This window comes from Monodon monoceros, unplaced genomic scaffold (genome assembly GCF_005190385.1).
Source record: "Monodon monoceros isolate NGI ecotype Baffin Bay Population unplaced genomic scaffold, NGI_Narwhal_1 Super_Scaffold_21, whole genome shotgun sequence".
Classification (NCBI taxonomy): Eukaryota; Metazoa; Chordata; class Mammalia; order Artiodactyla; family Monodontidae; genus Monodon; species Monodon monoceros.
The window spans coordinates 12,293,231-12,308,810 of NW_021703778.1; the positions used below are offsets into that span (position 1 = coordinate 12,293,231).

General features: G+C 37.6%; 1 protein-coding gene across 1 annotated transcript in view; it reads left to right on the forward strand.

The window, feature by feature from the left end:
• Positions 1-15,580, forward strand: part of CUNH10orf67 (chromosome unknown C10orf67 homolog) — a 116,501-nt gene that overhangs the window by 63,572 nt on the left and 37,349 nt on the right. The window contains 3 exon segments of the mRNA XM_029237056.1: positions 3,923-3,988; positions 14,439-14,498; positions 15,162-15,326. Of these exon segments, the coding sequence (XP_029092889.1) occupies positions 3,923-3,988; positions 14,439-14,498; positions 15,162-15,326 (291 nt within the window).

Sequence of the window (15,580 nt, forward strand, 5' to 3'; positions counted from 1 at the left end):
ATTTATTGTTTGTAGATTTTCTGATGATGCCCATTCTAACTAGTGTGAGGTGATACCTCATTGTAGTTTTGATTTGCATTTCTCTAATAGTTAGTGATGTTGAGTAGCTTTTCATGTGCCTCTTGGCCATCTGTATGTCTTCTTTGGAGAAATGTCTATTTAGGTCTTCTGCCCATTTTTTGATTGAGTTGTTTGTTTTTTTGATATTGAGCTGCATGATCTGTTTGTATATTTTGGAGATTAATCCTTTGTCCATTGATTCATTTGCAAATATTTTCTGCCACTCTGAGGGTTGCCTTTTCGTCTTGTTTATGGTTTCCTTTGCTGTGCAAAAGCTTTTAAGTTTCATTAGATCCCATTTGTTTATTTTTGTTTTTTTCCCTTACTCCAGGAGGTGGGTCAAAAAAGATCTTGCTGTGATTTATTCAAAGAGTGTTCTTCCTATGTTTTCCTCTAAGAGTTTTATAGTGTCTGGTCTTACATTTAGGTCTTTAATCCATTTTGAGTTTATTTTTGTGTATGGTGTTAGGGAGTGTTCTAATTTCATTCTTTTACATGTAGTTGTCCAATTTTCCCAGCACCACTTATTGAAGAAACTGTCTTTTCTCCATTGTATGTCCTTGCCTCCTTTGTCATAGATTAGTTGACCATAGGTGCATGGGTTTATCTCTGGGCTTTCTGTCCTGTTCCATTGTTCTATATTTCTGTTTTTATGCCAGTGCCATATTGTCTTGATTACTGTAGCTTTGTAGTATAGTCTGAAGTCAGGGAGTCTGATTCCTCCAGCTCCATTTTTTTTCTCAAGGTTGCTCTGGCTATTCGTGGTCTTTTGTGTCTCCATACAAATTTTAAGATTTTTTGTTCTAGTTCTGTGAAAAATGCCATTGGTAATTTGATAGGTATTGCATTAAATCTGTAGATTGCTTTGGGTAGTATAGTCATTTTCACAAGCTTCCTTCTTCTTCTGGGACCTTTCTTCATCAGCCTCTCTCTCTCTCCCTCTCGCTCTCTCACATGCCTTTAAGCATTTCCCTCTGGCCTACAGACATAGCCAAGCCATCATTCTGGGTGGTGTCCCTTGACCCTGATCACCCCTGAAGTAATTACCATTCACTCTTCTTCAAATGTCAACTAAAAGAAACCTGTATCTACTAGCCCCTTCTTCACACCCCTGTTGCTAGTTTTTCCTGTTGGTAAGGTCACCATGAGGTTCATCTTGCCCTCAATCCTTTTCAGTCTCATTCCTTCTTGAATCTTCTACTCTCTGTGGCAGGACTATGCCCCATGTCAGAGATGCCCTCTGCAGCAATGCTTGCTTCTGATGTTTTGCTCACTCCCTCACACCTTCCTAAGCAGTATCTGTCAATGGTTCCTCCTCCTCCATCTTTCACTTGAATGCTGTTCTTGGGAATTCTCTTTATCCTTGGTCTTTGTTTTCTCTCTGGCTGACTTCATACTCTCCCATAACTGACACATCTGGTTACAAATGACTTCTGAACCTTCCCTCTGCTTCATGTTTTCCCTGAACACCACATCTGTAATATTAACTCTGTCCTCACCCTCAATTTCCATGTTACATGCACTGGGAAGACTTCTTTGACAGTCCCCTTCTGTCCCCTACGGTAATTAGGGGCTTCCTCTGTGCCCCCGCATACCTGGGACTATTTGCTCCCTGGAGGTCAAGAACTGTGTCTCTCCTTTATTACCTTTATATTAGCTCTCAAAAATATTTGCTAAAAAAAAATGCTTTACATGTTCATCAAATTCAGTGTCAAATCTTGAACTCATTACTCCTCAAATCTGGACTTGGCTGTGTTCCCCACTTAAATGAATGACATTGGCATCTATCCCAGAGGACCAAGTGACAAATCTAGGGTCCTTCTCTACTTTCTCCTTTTTTTTTTTTTTCTGGCCATGCCACATGGCACGGCTTGTGGGATCTTAGTTCCCCAACCAGGGATTGAACTCTGGCCCTCGGCAGTGAAAGCGTGGAGTCCAGGGAATTCCCATCTACTCTCTCCTTCATACCTTATATCTAGTTGGTCATTAGATCTGTAGACATTCCTTCCAAAATTTACCCCCATCCCCTTTCTCTGCAACAACATTGTCACAGACTTAGTTGAGGCCCCATCATTTCCATAGATTCCTACTTCATTTTCCTGTCTCCACTCATCCCCTTAAAATCTAGCTTCCATACCCCTGCTATGGTTATTAATACCCTAATCTTACGTGCTAAAACCTTCAGTGGCTTCCCATTGCCTTCAGCATAAAATCAGGCTACCTCAAAATGTTCTGGGTGATTTTTATGTGCCGGGAGCAGCTAAGCACTTTCACATTTGCTGTCTCAAATTCTTTTCAGAAGAACTCTTCAAAGTAGGTTTTATTATCCTAATTTTATAGATGAGACAATGAAGACCTAAAGCATAGAATTAATTTACCCACACAGCTAGTAAACAGCAGAGCTCTGATTTGAACCAACCCCTATTCTGCACTTTACACCAGTCTGCCCTCCACTCCTAATTGAGGTGAACAAGCCCCCTCATAATATCACCCTGAACCTCTGTCTCCCTTCATTTCCTGCCGTTCCTGTCTCTATGCACCCTGGGTCCACAAACACCAAACTTTTTCCAATTACTCCAGGCTTCTCTGTGGTTACTTTGCTGTTTTTATTGCCATTTTCTCTTCCTCCAACTTGTTGAACTTCTGCAGATCCTTCAAGACCCTTGCCAAATGGCCCTTCTTTGCCATTAACACCGGGTATAGCAGAACTTGTTATAATTACGGTTGCCAGGTTATGTGGATTTTTATGCTTTTCGACTACCTGAAGATTTGACTTACTAACCTTTTTTCTTATGTGTTACAGTTATTTTGTTCACATTGCTCTCCTAGCATACTGTAGGTGCTCCAGGGAAGGGATCTGTTTAACTTCATTTCCCTACCTCCACAGCCGAACAAAATGTCTGGCATCTGAAAGGTGTTCCATACATGTTTATTAAATTAATGAATATATGAATTAATTGAATTGAATGGATATCAAAACCAAGGGTTGAATTTTGTCAGTGTATATATACTACATGCAAATTGCAAATGATCATTTAGAATACTGAGGCGGGGCTTCCCTGGTGGCGCAGTGGTTGAGAATCCGCCTGCCAATGCAGAGGACACAGGTTCGAGCCCTGGTCCAGGAAGATCCCACATGCCACGGAGCAACTAAGCCCGTGCGCCACAACTACTGAGCCTGTGCTCTAGAGCCCGTGAGCCACAACTACTGAGCCTGCGTGCTGCAACTACTGAAGCCCATGCACCCTGTTCTCCGCAACAAGGGAAGCCACCACAGTGAGAAGCCCACGCACTGCAATGAAGAGTAGCCCCCGCTCACCGCAACTAGAGAAAGCACGTGCGCAGCAGTGAAGACCCAACGCAGCCAAAAATAAATAAAGTAAAATAAATTTATAAAAAATAAAATACTGAAGCAAGTCAAGTTGGTACAAAGGCCCTGCAGTATATGCTTTGATGGCTATTTTCAATTGTTATGAATATGGCTTGATATGCGTATAAATATAGCACCAAAACCTAAAATAAGAGAAATTGTTCATATAATGAGTAAAGCAAAATTGCTCTTTTTGATAGAGTAGGACTTGCTTTATTAGACATTGAGTCACATTTTTGGGGGGGTAGGGTGAGAAAGGTTGTAAATAAATTGGCATTTTTATGTATGTTTTGCTTGCTTATATAATAAAAATAATTATATAGTAGTATATCATTATTACATGGTAATCTATGGACATTTAATTTTTGCTTTGATCATATTGGGATCCATTTTTCTCACATTTAGAATCAAAATGTTTCACTAGATTTCACTGAGGAGGACTCTTGAGTGTTTTCTTACCTTTAATCAAAATGTAATATTCCTCTCTTTCAGCTAATCAATGGCAGAGACAAATTACTATGTGAGCTTGATTTTGAAAAATCATTAGTGCAAGAAATGGTAAGGGGATTTACATTATTTCTTAATAAATTTGAATCCAGGAACTTAATCATGAAAGTTTTATAAACTTTATTTGTAACTCTTCATTTCACCTTTATCCATAATCTAAATGCATGCGTAATTATAAACATTTTTTAATGATTGTTTTGGAGAAAACAATTTGAGTAGTTCTTTAATAAATATACTTACTATGTAGAAGAGTCTTATACAAGAAAGAGTATTACAATTTAAAGCAGTGTACAAAATTTTTGTATTTTATTATAGGGATTAAAAAAAACAAATATGAGAGCCCAGTATTTTGAAGGATTTACTATTTTTAGTTACAAATTGCCATAAGTGACAAAAAAAAAGAGCCCAGCCAGATATTTTGGCATTCTGTGTTAGTCTCATAAGAAAACACTGCCTTTTTATGTTCTTTTAAGTGAACTTTCCAGACGGCTGGTCTTTTATTTTATCAGTTGACTACCCGCCCGCCCACCCCAGGCTCCCCGACTTCACCCCCGTCCAGCTCATGGTGTCGTACTTTGGCTTTCAACTGATCACCACTACTATGTCTTTGTTACAGTAAACTGACTGTGTTTATTATAATCAAAAATAAAACACAGCTTGACTTGCGTTCTAAATGTGCTTGAAAAGAATATGATACTGTTTAGAAGAGAAAAGGTTGTTCATAGGAAATCAACACCACTTCAGATATTGAAACATTCCCTTTTTTACAGCTTGTCACACTTTGTGCCAAGTCATGACTGTTTCCCTAACTCTGTTTTGTTACTCTCAGCACCATGTGTTTTGGGTGCCTTGTCATAGAAATTAATGCAAAACAATGCTCTGGGACTACAATAAAGCCTTCTATGAAACCAACTTGGGAATGCAGGCCAGGAAAAAAATTATGGTTAGCTATCCACAGAAACCATGTGTTAACAAATGTGTTATTTTGAACTCTTTACTTTCAAACCCCTGGCGTATAAAAGTCATCTCCATGAACTGAGTATACGTGGTCGATTTCTGCCCCACCCCCTTCCTCTTCTGTCATTCCCCCCAGTCCAGGAGTTGCTTCTGAAAACAAACAACGAAATGTGCACATTGTCATTAAAATACAAAGTGTTTTTATAGAGTGGGAAGCAGATGTTAAACTGTCAGTTTGTTAGCAGTATCAGAGAAGAAATTAAACTACTCCATCAGAGAGTTCGTGCCTATGCTAGGAACGGACTCCACAGTTTGTGAATTACTTTGCCGCTCTATTTGAACTGTAAGCGGTTAACTGGTGCTATTATATTGCCCATGGGGAACCAATCATGTTTTATTTTGCTGTTTAGAAGTTGAGCGCCACGCTTGTTGCCAAGCAGCAAGATCTTGCGTCGCAAACCTCGCGACAGCACAAGAGCCTTCAGCGTGTTCAGAGCTGGTCTGGAGGCTCATATTTTCGGTAGAAGGAGTGTACTTAAGGTTCTTCTTAGGACTGGGTTTCCATGGCATAACTTTGGGCCCAACAAGATCACTATTTGGCACCCCCTTCCCCCCACCAAGGGATTCTGTTATTCACTTGGAAGGGAGGCTGGCTTTGTGGCTATTAGGGCTTTCTTTGTTGCTACAGTGCTTTTTTCCAGAAATGGAGATTTGTGATTGTGGCCAGATGGAGGAGTGGAAGAAGGTGGGGTTGACCAGAGTCACTTTGTAAAAATTAAAAGACGTGCTCCCTGAAGGGTTTTTGTTCCATGCTTGTCTATTACTGTTTTCAATACAGTTTATTTTCTGGCCTATTAAGAGCCTAGTTTAAAAAGTCAAAGAGGTTGTAGTAAAAAGGCAGGATCAGTAAGTATAGGTAAGCAATAAAGTATGGAACGATGTACCCTTAGTTAGTTTTAGGAGAAGCATATGAAATAATTTTGAATCCTTCTGTGATTCCTATGCTTGGTGGCTTTCATTTATCCTTTTTTTTTTTTTGGTCAAATTGAAATATAATTGCCATATAACATCGTATTAGTTTCAGGTATACAGCATAATGATTGATTTGATACATGCATATATTGCAAAATCATCACTACAATATGTCTAGTTACTTAATACCCATCATCACGTGAAGTTACACAGATTTTTTTCTTTTTCCTTTTGGCTGTGCAACACAGCTTGCGGCAGTGAAAGCGTGGATTCCTAACCATTGGACCTCCAGGGAAAGCCCGTCATAATTTTTTTCGTATCATGGGAACTTTTAAGATTTAGTCTCTTAGCAGCTTTCAAATATACAATACAGTGTTGTTAACTACAGTCACTATGCTGTACATTACGTCCCCAGGACTTACTTATCTTATAACTGGAAGTTTGTACCTTTTGACTACCTTCACCCATTTTGGTCCCACCTCTACCCCCTGCCTCAGGCAACCACCAACCTGTTTTCTGTATCCATGAGTTTTTTGTTATTGTTATTGTTGTTTTTTAAGATTCCACATATATGAGATCATACAGTATTTGTCTTTGTCTATCTGACTTATTTCACTTAGCATAATGCCCTCCAGGTCCATCCATGTTGTCTCAAATGGCAAGATTGCCTTCTTTTTTATGGCTGAATCATATTCCATTGTATAAATATACCACATCTTCTTTATCCATTCATCCATTGATGGACTTTTAGGTTGCTTTCATGTCTTGGCTATTGTAAATAACGCTTCAACGAACATGGGATGCATATATCTTTTCAAGATAGTGTTTTGATTCCTTTGGATAAATACCCAAAAGTGGAATCATATGGTAGTTCCATTTTTAATTTTTTGAGAAACCTGTGTATTGTTTTACATACCGGCTGCACCAATTTACATTCCCACCAACAAGTGCACAAGGGTTCCTTTTTCTCCACATCCTTGACAACACTTGTTACCTCTTGTCTTTTCAGTGACAACCCATTCTAACAAGTGGGAGGTGATCTCTCATTGTGGTTTTGATTTGTATTTTCCCAGGGATTAATGATGTTGAGCACCTTTTCATGTATCTGTTGGCCATTTGAACATCATCTTTGGAAAAATGTCTACTCAGATCATCTGCCCATTTTTTAATTGGATTATTTGGGGTTTTGCTATTGAGTTTTATGAGATCATTATGTATTTTGGATATTAACCCCTTATCACATATATGATTTCCATATATTTTCTCCCATTCTGTAGGTTGCCTTTTCATTTTGTTGATTATTTCTTTTGCTGTGCAGAAGTTTTTTAGTTTGACGCAGTCCCAAATTGTTTATTTTTTATTTTGTTACTTGTGCTTTAGGTGTCATATCCAAAAAAAAAATCATTGTCAAGACCCATGTCAAGAAGCTTTTTCCCTATGTTTTCGTCTAGTTTTATGGTTTCCTGTCTTACATTTAAGTCCCTCATCCATTCTGGGTTAATTTTATGAGTGGTGTAAGATAGGGGTCTAGTTTCATTCTTTTATATGTGACTGTTCAATTTTCCCATCACCATTTATTGAAGAGACTGTCTTTTCTCCATTGAGTATTCTTGGCTGCCATGTCAAATATTAGTTGACCATATTCTTGATTCTGTTCCATTGGTCTATGTCTCTGTTTTTAATGCTAGTACCATACTGTTTTGACTCTATAGGTTTATAATATAGTTTGAAATCAGGACGTATGATTCCTCCAGCTTTATTCTTCTTTCTCAGGATTGCTTTGGTTTTTGGGGGACTTTGTGGCTCCATATAATTTTTAGGATTGTTTTTCTACTTCTGTAAAAAGTGCCGCTGGAATCTTGATAGGGATTATATTGACTCTATAGATGGCTTTGAGTAGTATGGACATTTTAACAATATTAATTCTCCCAATCCATGAACATGAAGTTTCTTTCCATTTATTTGTATGTTCTTTGATTTATTTCATCAGTGTCTTGTAGTTTTCAGTGTAGAGATTTTTCACCCTCTTCGTTACATTTATCCCTAAATATTTTATTGCTTTTAGTTATATTGTAAATGGGATCATTTTCTTTTTACTCTCACAGATAATTCGTTGTTAGTGTATAGAAATGCTACTGATTTTTATATGTAGATTTTGTAACCTGACTTCCATTGATCGTGAAGCTAACAAAAAAGAGGGTCCTTATCAGAAAACTACCATAATTGAACTCTTACCCTTAACTAATTTTCTATCTACTTCATCCCAGTGCACCTTATTTCTAGGAACAATCCAGACTTGAGATAGAAAGGAGTTACAAAGGTTGTTCTAGCCCCTCATTCTGAGGGCACAGCACTGAGTTATCTTTGCAGTGGGCTTTGATTCCGTTACTGGTTTCCTTGTTGCCTGAGTTCCCTCTGAGCCATGCCTCAAGTCTGTCCAGTTCTATTACCTGTAACATGCCAGCATTTGGCCATTCAGCTAGAAAACTGATATTTTGGTAACCCAGACATTTACTCTAATAAAATACATGTCTGAATTTCTGTGCCTAGGAACCATCACACATTTCCAGTGGGAATAGATAAATCCATGACCCAAGGGGAGGGTCTTTAGTGGTTATCCTATGTCCCACCATGGTATGTTGGCTGTGGGGTCAGATAACTTGTCTCTTTAGTTCCTGGGTCTTCCAATCAAGATAGACTTATTCAAGGAGGCTCAACTGCACCTAAACCTGATTTAAGTAATGAGATCCTGACTTCAAGCAGATGCCGTTATAGAATGAGATTTTTTGAGGCCTTGGATGAGGATGAATGTATTTTGCATGTGGGAAAAATGTAAAACGTTGGAGCCAGGGGGCAGATAGATGTAGAAAAAGCATTTGAGAAAGTCCAATATACATTTACGATAAAAGCTCTCAGCAAACTGGGAATAGAAGGAAACCTTCTAAAGCTTATAATGGGCACCTACAAAACATAACCATTAGTACATTTGATAGTGAAAGCCTAAATGTTTTAAGTCTAGGATCAGAAAATGCGACAAGACTCTCTGTTCTTATCACTTCCACTAGACATTGTTTTTTAGGTCCTAGCCAGTATAATATGCAAGAAAAAGAAATAAATGGCATCCAGATTAGAAAGGAAAAAATAGAACTGTTTTTATTCCCAGATAACCGTGATCATTTATATAGGAAATTCTAAGGAATCTACAAAAAAACTACTAGAATTAATAAGTGAATTTAGCAAGGTTACAAAGATCAAAATAATGCATTTCTGTGTACTAACAATGAACAATCAAAAATTGAAATTTTAAAAAACTCCAGTTGCGATAACATAAAAATATGAAATGGTTATGGATAAATTTGACAAAATTTATTTGAGGATTTATTTATTTGAGAAAATGTACAAAACCATACAAAACACTGCTGAGAGAAACCGAAGACTTAACTAGATGGAGAAACATACTGTGTTTGTGATTCAGAAGATGCATGTTATTAATCTGTCAGTTATCTCTAAATTGATTTATAGATACAACACAATCCCAATCAAAATCCCAGCAGGTTTTTTTTTTTTAATCAACAAGCTCCTCTACAATGTATATGGAAATTCATGGACCTTGAATAGTTAAAACAATTTTGAAAAAGAACAAGCTGGAGAAAGCACTCACACAACCTGAACTCAGCACTTACTTTAAAGGCACAGTAGTCAAGATAAAGTGATATTGGCATATGGATAAACACATAGATTGATGGAATAGAATAGAAAGCCAAGAAGTAGACCCTTTGGGTCATATATGATGAACTGATTTCTGACAAAGGTGCCAAGGCAATTCAAGCAGGAAAGGATGATCCTTTCAACAAGTGATGCTGGAATAAATGGATAGCTATAGGCAAAGAATGATCCTCAACCCTTGCCTCATACCTCATATAAAAATTTACTTGAGATGAATCATAAATCTAAATGTAATAGCTAAACCCACAAATTAATAGAATAAGGCACAAGAAAGGATCTTAGTGACATCAGGTTTGGCAGAGATTTCTTTAAATAGTGTAAACTGCATTTCATCAAAATTAAAAACCTTTGCTCTTCAGAATGTTAAAAGAAAACTGAAAAGGCAAGCTACAGAGTTGGAAAAAATATTTGCAAAACATACCTAACAAAAGATTTGCATCTAGAATACATAAAATGGTCTTACAATTCAGTAACACTGTCAACAGCCCAATTTTTTAAATGGGCAAACAATCTGAACAGACACTTCACTAAAGAAGACGTATGGGTGGCGAACTATGACATGAACAGATGCTCAGCATCATTACTCTTTAGGGAAATACAAATTAAAATCTCAGTGAGGTATTATCACTCACTATATACTCACTACACTGACTAAAATGTCAAAATCTGACCGCATCAAGTGTTGTCAAAAGTGAGGAACACCTAGAACTCTCATTTACTGCTGGTGAGAATGTAAAATATCCAACCACTTTAGAAAATATTTAAATACTTTAAAAAATTTATATCTATACTTATCATGTGATCTGGCTATTCCACTCCTAAGTATTTATCTGAGGTAAGTAAAAATGTATATTCACACAAAGACTTGTATGTAAATGTTCGTAGGAGAAATAACCCTGATGTCTATTAATAGGTGAATGGGTAAATAAGTTGTACCTTATCTACCCAGTGGAATACTACTCAGAGATAAAAAGAAATGGATCGTTCTTATACACAGCAACAAGGATGAATCTCAGAAATATTATGTTGAGTGAAAGAAGCCAGACAAAATAAAGAATACCTTTGTACGGTTCAGCTTACTTTAAATTCTCGTAAATGCAAACTAATGTATAGTGACAGAAAGCAGATCAATGGTTGCCTGGTGATGAGGCAGGATTGGCTTACAAAGAGGCATAAGGAAACTTTTGGGAGTGGTGGGTATGTTCATTATCTTGACTGTAGTGATGATTTCACACGTCATAGAGTTGACAAAATATAAATATGCCCTAAATATAAATATGCCCTAAAATCAATTTTTAATTAAAAATTGATTTAAAAATTAATTAAAATTGATTAAAAATTTAATTAAAAATACAAATATCCCCAAAATATAAATATGCCCTAAAATCAATTTAATAAAAGACATACTATCCACTAGAAACATAGGCAAAGAGTTGAAAAGTGGGAATTCAGATGAGGAAGCTACAAAAATATATCCAATCTCCTCAACAATAAGTGAAACAGAGTAAAACCATAAAGAAACAGTATTGCTCACACCAGATTGATTGTTTAAAAACAAAACTAAAAGGCTTACAGTACTAAGTGTTGGCAAAGTTGTGAAGCAATGGGAACTTTCATAACTCTCAAAAGGTAGTAGAACTAATTTTGACAATTGTTTGGCAAATTTTCTACTATTGTTTAAGATGAGGATACCTTAGAATGACTCACAAAAGAGAGACGTTTTCAAGAATGTTCAGGGCAGCATTGTTGGTAATAGCCCCAAATTGGAAACAATTCAAATGTCCATCTAACCTAGAGTAAATTAAATTAGTTGTGGAATAACTTAGAGTGACAGGTAACAATATGGATGAATCTCACAAACAATATTAGGCTCAAGCTGCAACATTCAAAAGAATGCATCAAGTTTTAAAAGGATTTGGGCAAAAGCTATTAATGTAATTCCCCACACAATCAGATTACAGGAGAAAAATTATATGATATTCTGAGTTGATGCAAATTCTTTGAGAAAAAATAACATCCAATCTTATGCACACACAGGTGTGCACATACACACCGCTGTCCCATGAGAAGTAGGAGGAAGTTCTTTACCTTGCTAAAGAGTAAAACCTACAGCAAACAGACTTCTTGGTGAAACACAGGAAGCATTCTCTTTAAAATCAGTACAAGGTAAGGTTGCCTAATACCATTTTTTTAGTTATTTTGGAAATTCTGGCCAGTGTAGTAGAATAAGAAAAAAAGACAGCAAGAGGTGTGAGGAGTATAATGGAAAACAACAAGACTGTTATTATTCAGAGAGGATGCAATTGTCCACTTAGCCAACCTCGCAAAACACTTAAAGACAAATTATTTAAATTAACAAGATCGCTGGATAGAAGATCAGCATTCTAAAATCAATTGGATTTCTCAATCAAAAATTAGGAGAAATTATAATTTATAAAAATTTATAATTAAATAGCAAAGTTTATAAAGGGCTCATAAATAAATCTCATAAAAATTTGTAAAAATCTCCATGGAAAATAATTATAAAACCTATTGGGACTTCCCTGGCGGTCCAGTGGTTAAGACTTCGCCTTCCAATGCAAGGGGTGCGGGTTTGATCCCTGGCTGGGGAGCTAAGATCCCACATGCCTCGCGGCCAAAAAGCCAAAACATAAAACAGAAGCAATATTACCAAATTCAATAAAGACTTAAAAAAATTATTGACTGGGATTAATAAAGACTTAAAAAAAAACTTAAGGGGATTACAAAAACTAAATAAATGGAGAGCCATAACTTAGTCGCCATAGGCAAACTAGATTATCTTAGAGATAATAGTTCTCACCAAGCTGATCTCTATATTCAATAAAATTCCAACCAAAATTACTACAAGGTTTTTCATGGAATTGACAAGCTTATTTTAAAATTAATATGGAAGAACAAGGGTCAAGAATAACTAGGAAACAAAGTGAAATAATGACATGATGGAGTAGGGAGCGATTTCTTCTGTAAGCTATTAATATAAATTTAAGGTAATTAGGACATCATGGTACTGGGCCAGGGGTAGACCATTGGGAGAAAATAGAGAACCCAGAGCAGAACCAGACATACGTAAATAATATATATCAGTATCACAGATCAATGTAAATAGGGTGGAATTTTCACTAAAGATGCTTAACAATTGATTCAACAATTGCATAAAATGAAACTGGCTCCCTACCTCACATGATACATATCCATTTTGTATAGATTAAGTATTCAAATATAAAGGGAAAACAGTCTTTTAAAATTCTAGGGAACAAATCATATGAACTCCAAGTAGAGATTATTGCCTAAACAAGACACAAAATAAAGCATAAAAGGGAAGTTAAAAATTTCAACCCCACAAAAATTAAGGGCCCCTTTTCATCAGAAGACCCCCTCAAAGAAAGTTTAAAATCTAGCCACCAATTTGGCAAAGATATTCACACCATTTATGTATTCACAAAGCTGTTTTCAGGAATACGTGAATAACTCCTTCAAATCAATAAGAAAAAAACCACCCAATAGAAAAATGGGCAAAAGTTTTTAACAGGCCCTTCACAAAAGAGGAAACTCAATGGCCAATGAACATTGATTGAAAATGTGCTTGATTTCATTAATAGTATAAAAGTACCAAGTGTTGGTGAGAATGTGGAGTAGAGAATTCTCATAAACTGCTGGGGACTATGTATATTGTTACAAAAACTTTGGAAAACAAATCTGGGTTATCTTCTGAAGCTGATCATTCTCTTAACATATGCCCCAAAGTTCCGCTCCTAGGCATATAATGTCACACAGAAGATCCCTAGCACATGTGCCTGGGGGAACAGGTACAGGAATATTCAAAGCCGTATTATGTATAAAAGAAATTAGAATTTCCCAAATGTTCATTGACAGCGAATGGATTAATAAATTATGCTCTACTCATACACTTGAATACAGCAGCCAATATGAATGAACCGCTTCCAGTATCAACATGGGTTAATTTCAGAAACTATGGAACAAACAAGTTGAGGAAGAACACATACATTATGATTTTTAAACAAGGTTTAAAAATAAGCAAAACTAAATTTGTATATTGTTTAAGGATACCAATGGGGTAAAAAGATAAGCCTATAAAAGCGACAAAAAATTATCAAAAAAATAAAAGGGAATCCCGAGCACAAAATTCAGAATAGTGATTACCTGGTTGGGAGGGTGGTGGTCATGGGACACTTACAATTACACAGGGAGATTCAACACTGTAGCTATTGTTCTCTTCCTCAAGTCGGATGGTCATATTTTTATTATTTCTAACTAACATTTGCACTGCTTCCTTTTTTGGTATATATAAAAAAATTTTTTTAATTGAAGCATTTAATTAATTTTTTTCCCAGCCTCATGGCTTGTGGGAATCTTAGTTCCCCCACCAGGGATTGAACCCACCCCCTGCCCCCAACAGTGGAAGCTCAGAGTCCTAACCACTAGATGCCCAGGGAATTCCCTAATTGGAGCATTTTAGAAACCCATTTTCTGCTAGAACCTAAATGCTTGATGGCAAGGTTTATGTGTTATTTATTCTAAGGGTCTAGTGCAGTGCCTGGTACACAATAATGTTAATAAAATAAATACACATAAGCAAACAATTGCATGTTTTCCTATAATCTCTATTATAAAGTACTTTTTTTCTGGGTGCAAATTTATTTTCTCTTCTAATTTACATTCAGTATTATAATTTATATTCCTATAATAGTTTGGGCAGTGAAATGGTTTAAAATGCCACTCTTTCATTGCTTAAGAAGTTTACCAGAAATTCTCTTTCTTAATCTTTGCAAATGATAACAAATGACATGGGTCTTTAATTTCACAGGTTAATAAACAGAAAGGGGACCTTGAAATGAGAAGAAAGTTTGATGCCATAGTCGCCAAGGTTTGCATTTAAGTTCTTTTTTTTTTTTTTTTTTTTTTTCTTTTACTCTGTTCATTTCTTATTTGGGCATCTGGCTTGAAGAACCTATACACACCATCCCGAGGCTTTTCACTTTCCCACATCCAAGTTTGAAGGAGAAAACACTTAAAAGTGAGGCAAGACGTGTGCATGGGAGATGAGGGACTGGTGGGTGAGAGCAGTGAGGAGGGAGTGAGAGTGGAAGGTGTCACTGGCGTCCCAACCCCCGGGCTCAATGCCCTGGCCCTTCAGACTCCTGTCCCGTCGCTCCTGCCTGCGGCCCCCGACGCCCACCTCCACCTCTGTACAAATACGACACCCACCTCAAGCTACGACCTCACCCCACTCCACCAAGACCCCACCTTTCCAGGTGCTTCCAGAAAACACTGATCTCTTGGTATGTTTTTCTTAGCACACGAGCATCAGTGGGAGGAATGGAAAATTGGGCCTCACCTGCAAATGAAATCAGGCAGGAGTGGGGGCGCTGGGGGACCGGGGATGGTGGGACAGGGAGCAAGAGTAGATCCGGGCCCTTCGGGACTGCGATTCTAGCTCAGGAGAGGAGGACAAGGGAGGAAAAGAGAGGGAGGCGAATCGGAGGCATGTATAGTGGGAATAACAGAGCTGGCTCTTTTTCTGTGCCAGAGCCCCAGGGCCATCAAGGGGAAAGAAACCACCTTGTCCCCGTGGCCCTCACAGCCCGGGAGTGCAGGCGCTCTGAGGCCACATTCTTCCTTCACCATTTCATTGCTTTCTAAGACCAAAAGAGTCAAGAGTCCAAAGAAGGCTTCAAAGGAAGAGCAGCCTACGGTAAGACCCACTCACAGGACCACACCCCGGGACACCTTCACCTGCAAACAGTCTCAGACACCCGATTCCCCCTACTCCCTCTGCGTGCATCTGGGCAGGGGGCTCTGGCTTCTCTTCCCCTCACCGATGCGTCCTCATCAGGCCCCTTATCTTATCCAGGAGGATGCCACCGTTGTCCTGAGTGTGGTGGTTTATTTGGCTTAGTCACCATGGCTTCGTGGATCTCTATTAAATTAGCAACACAGAGAAGCCAC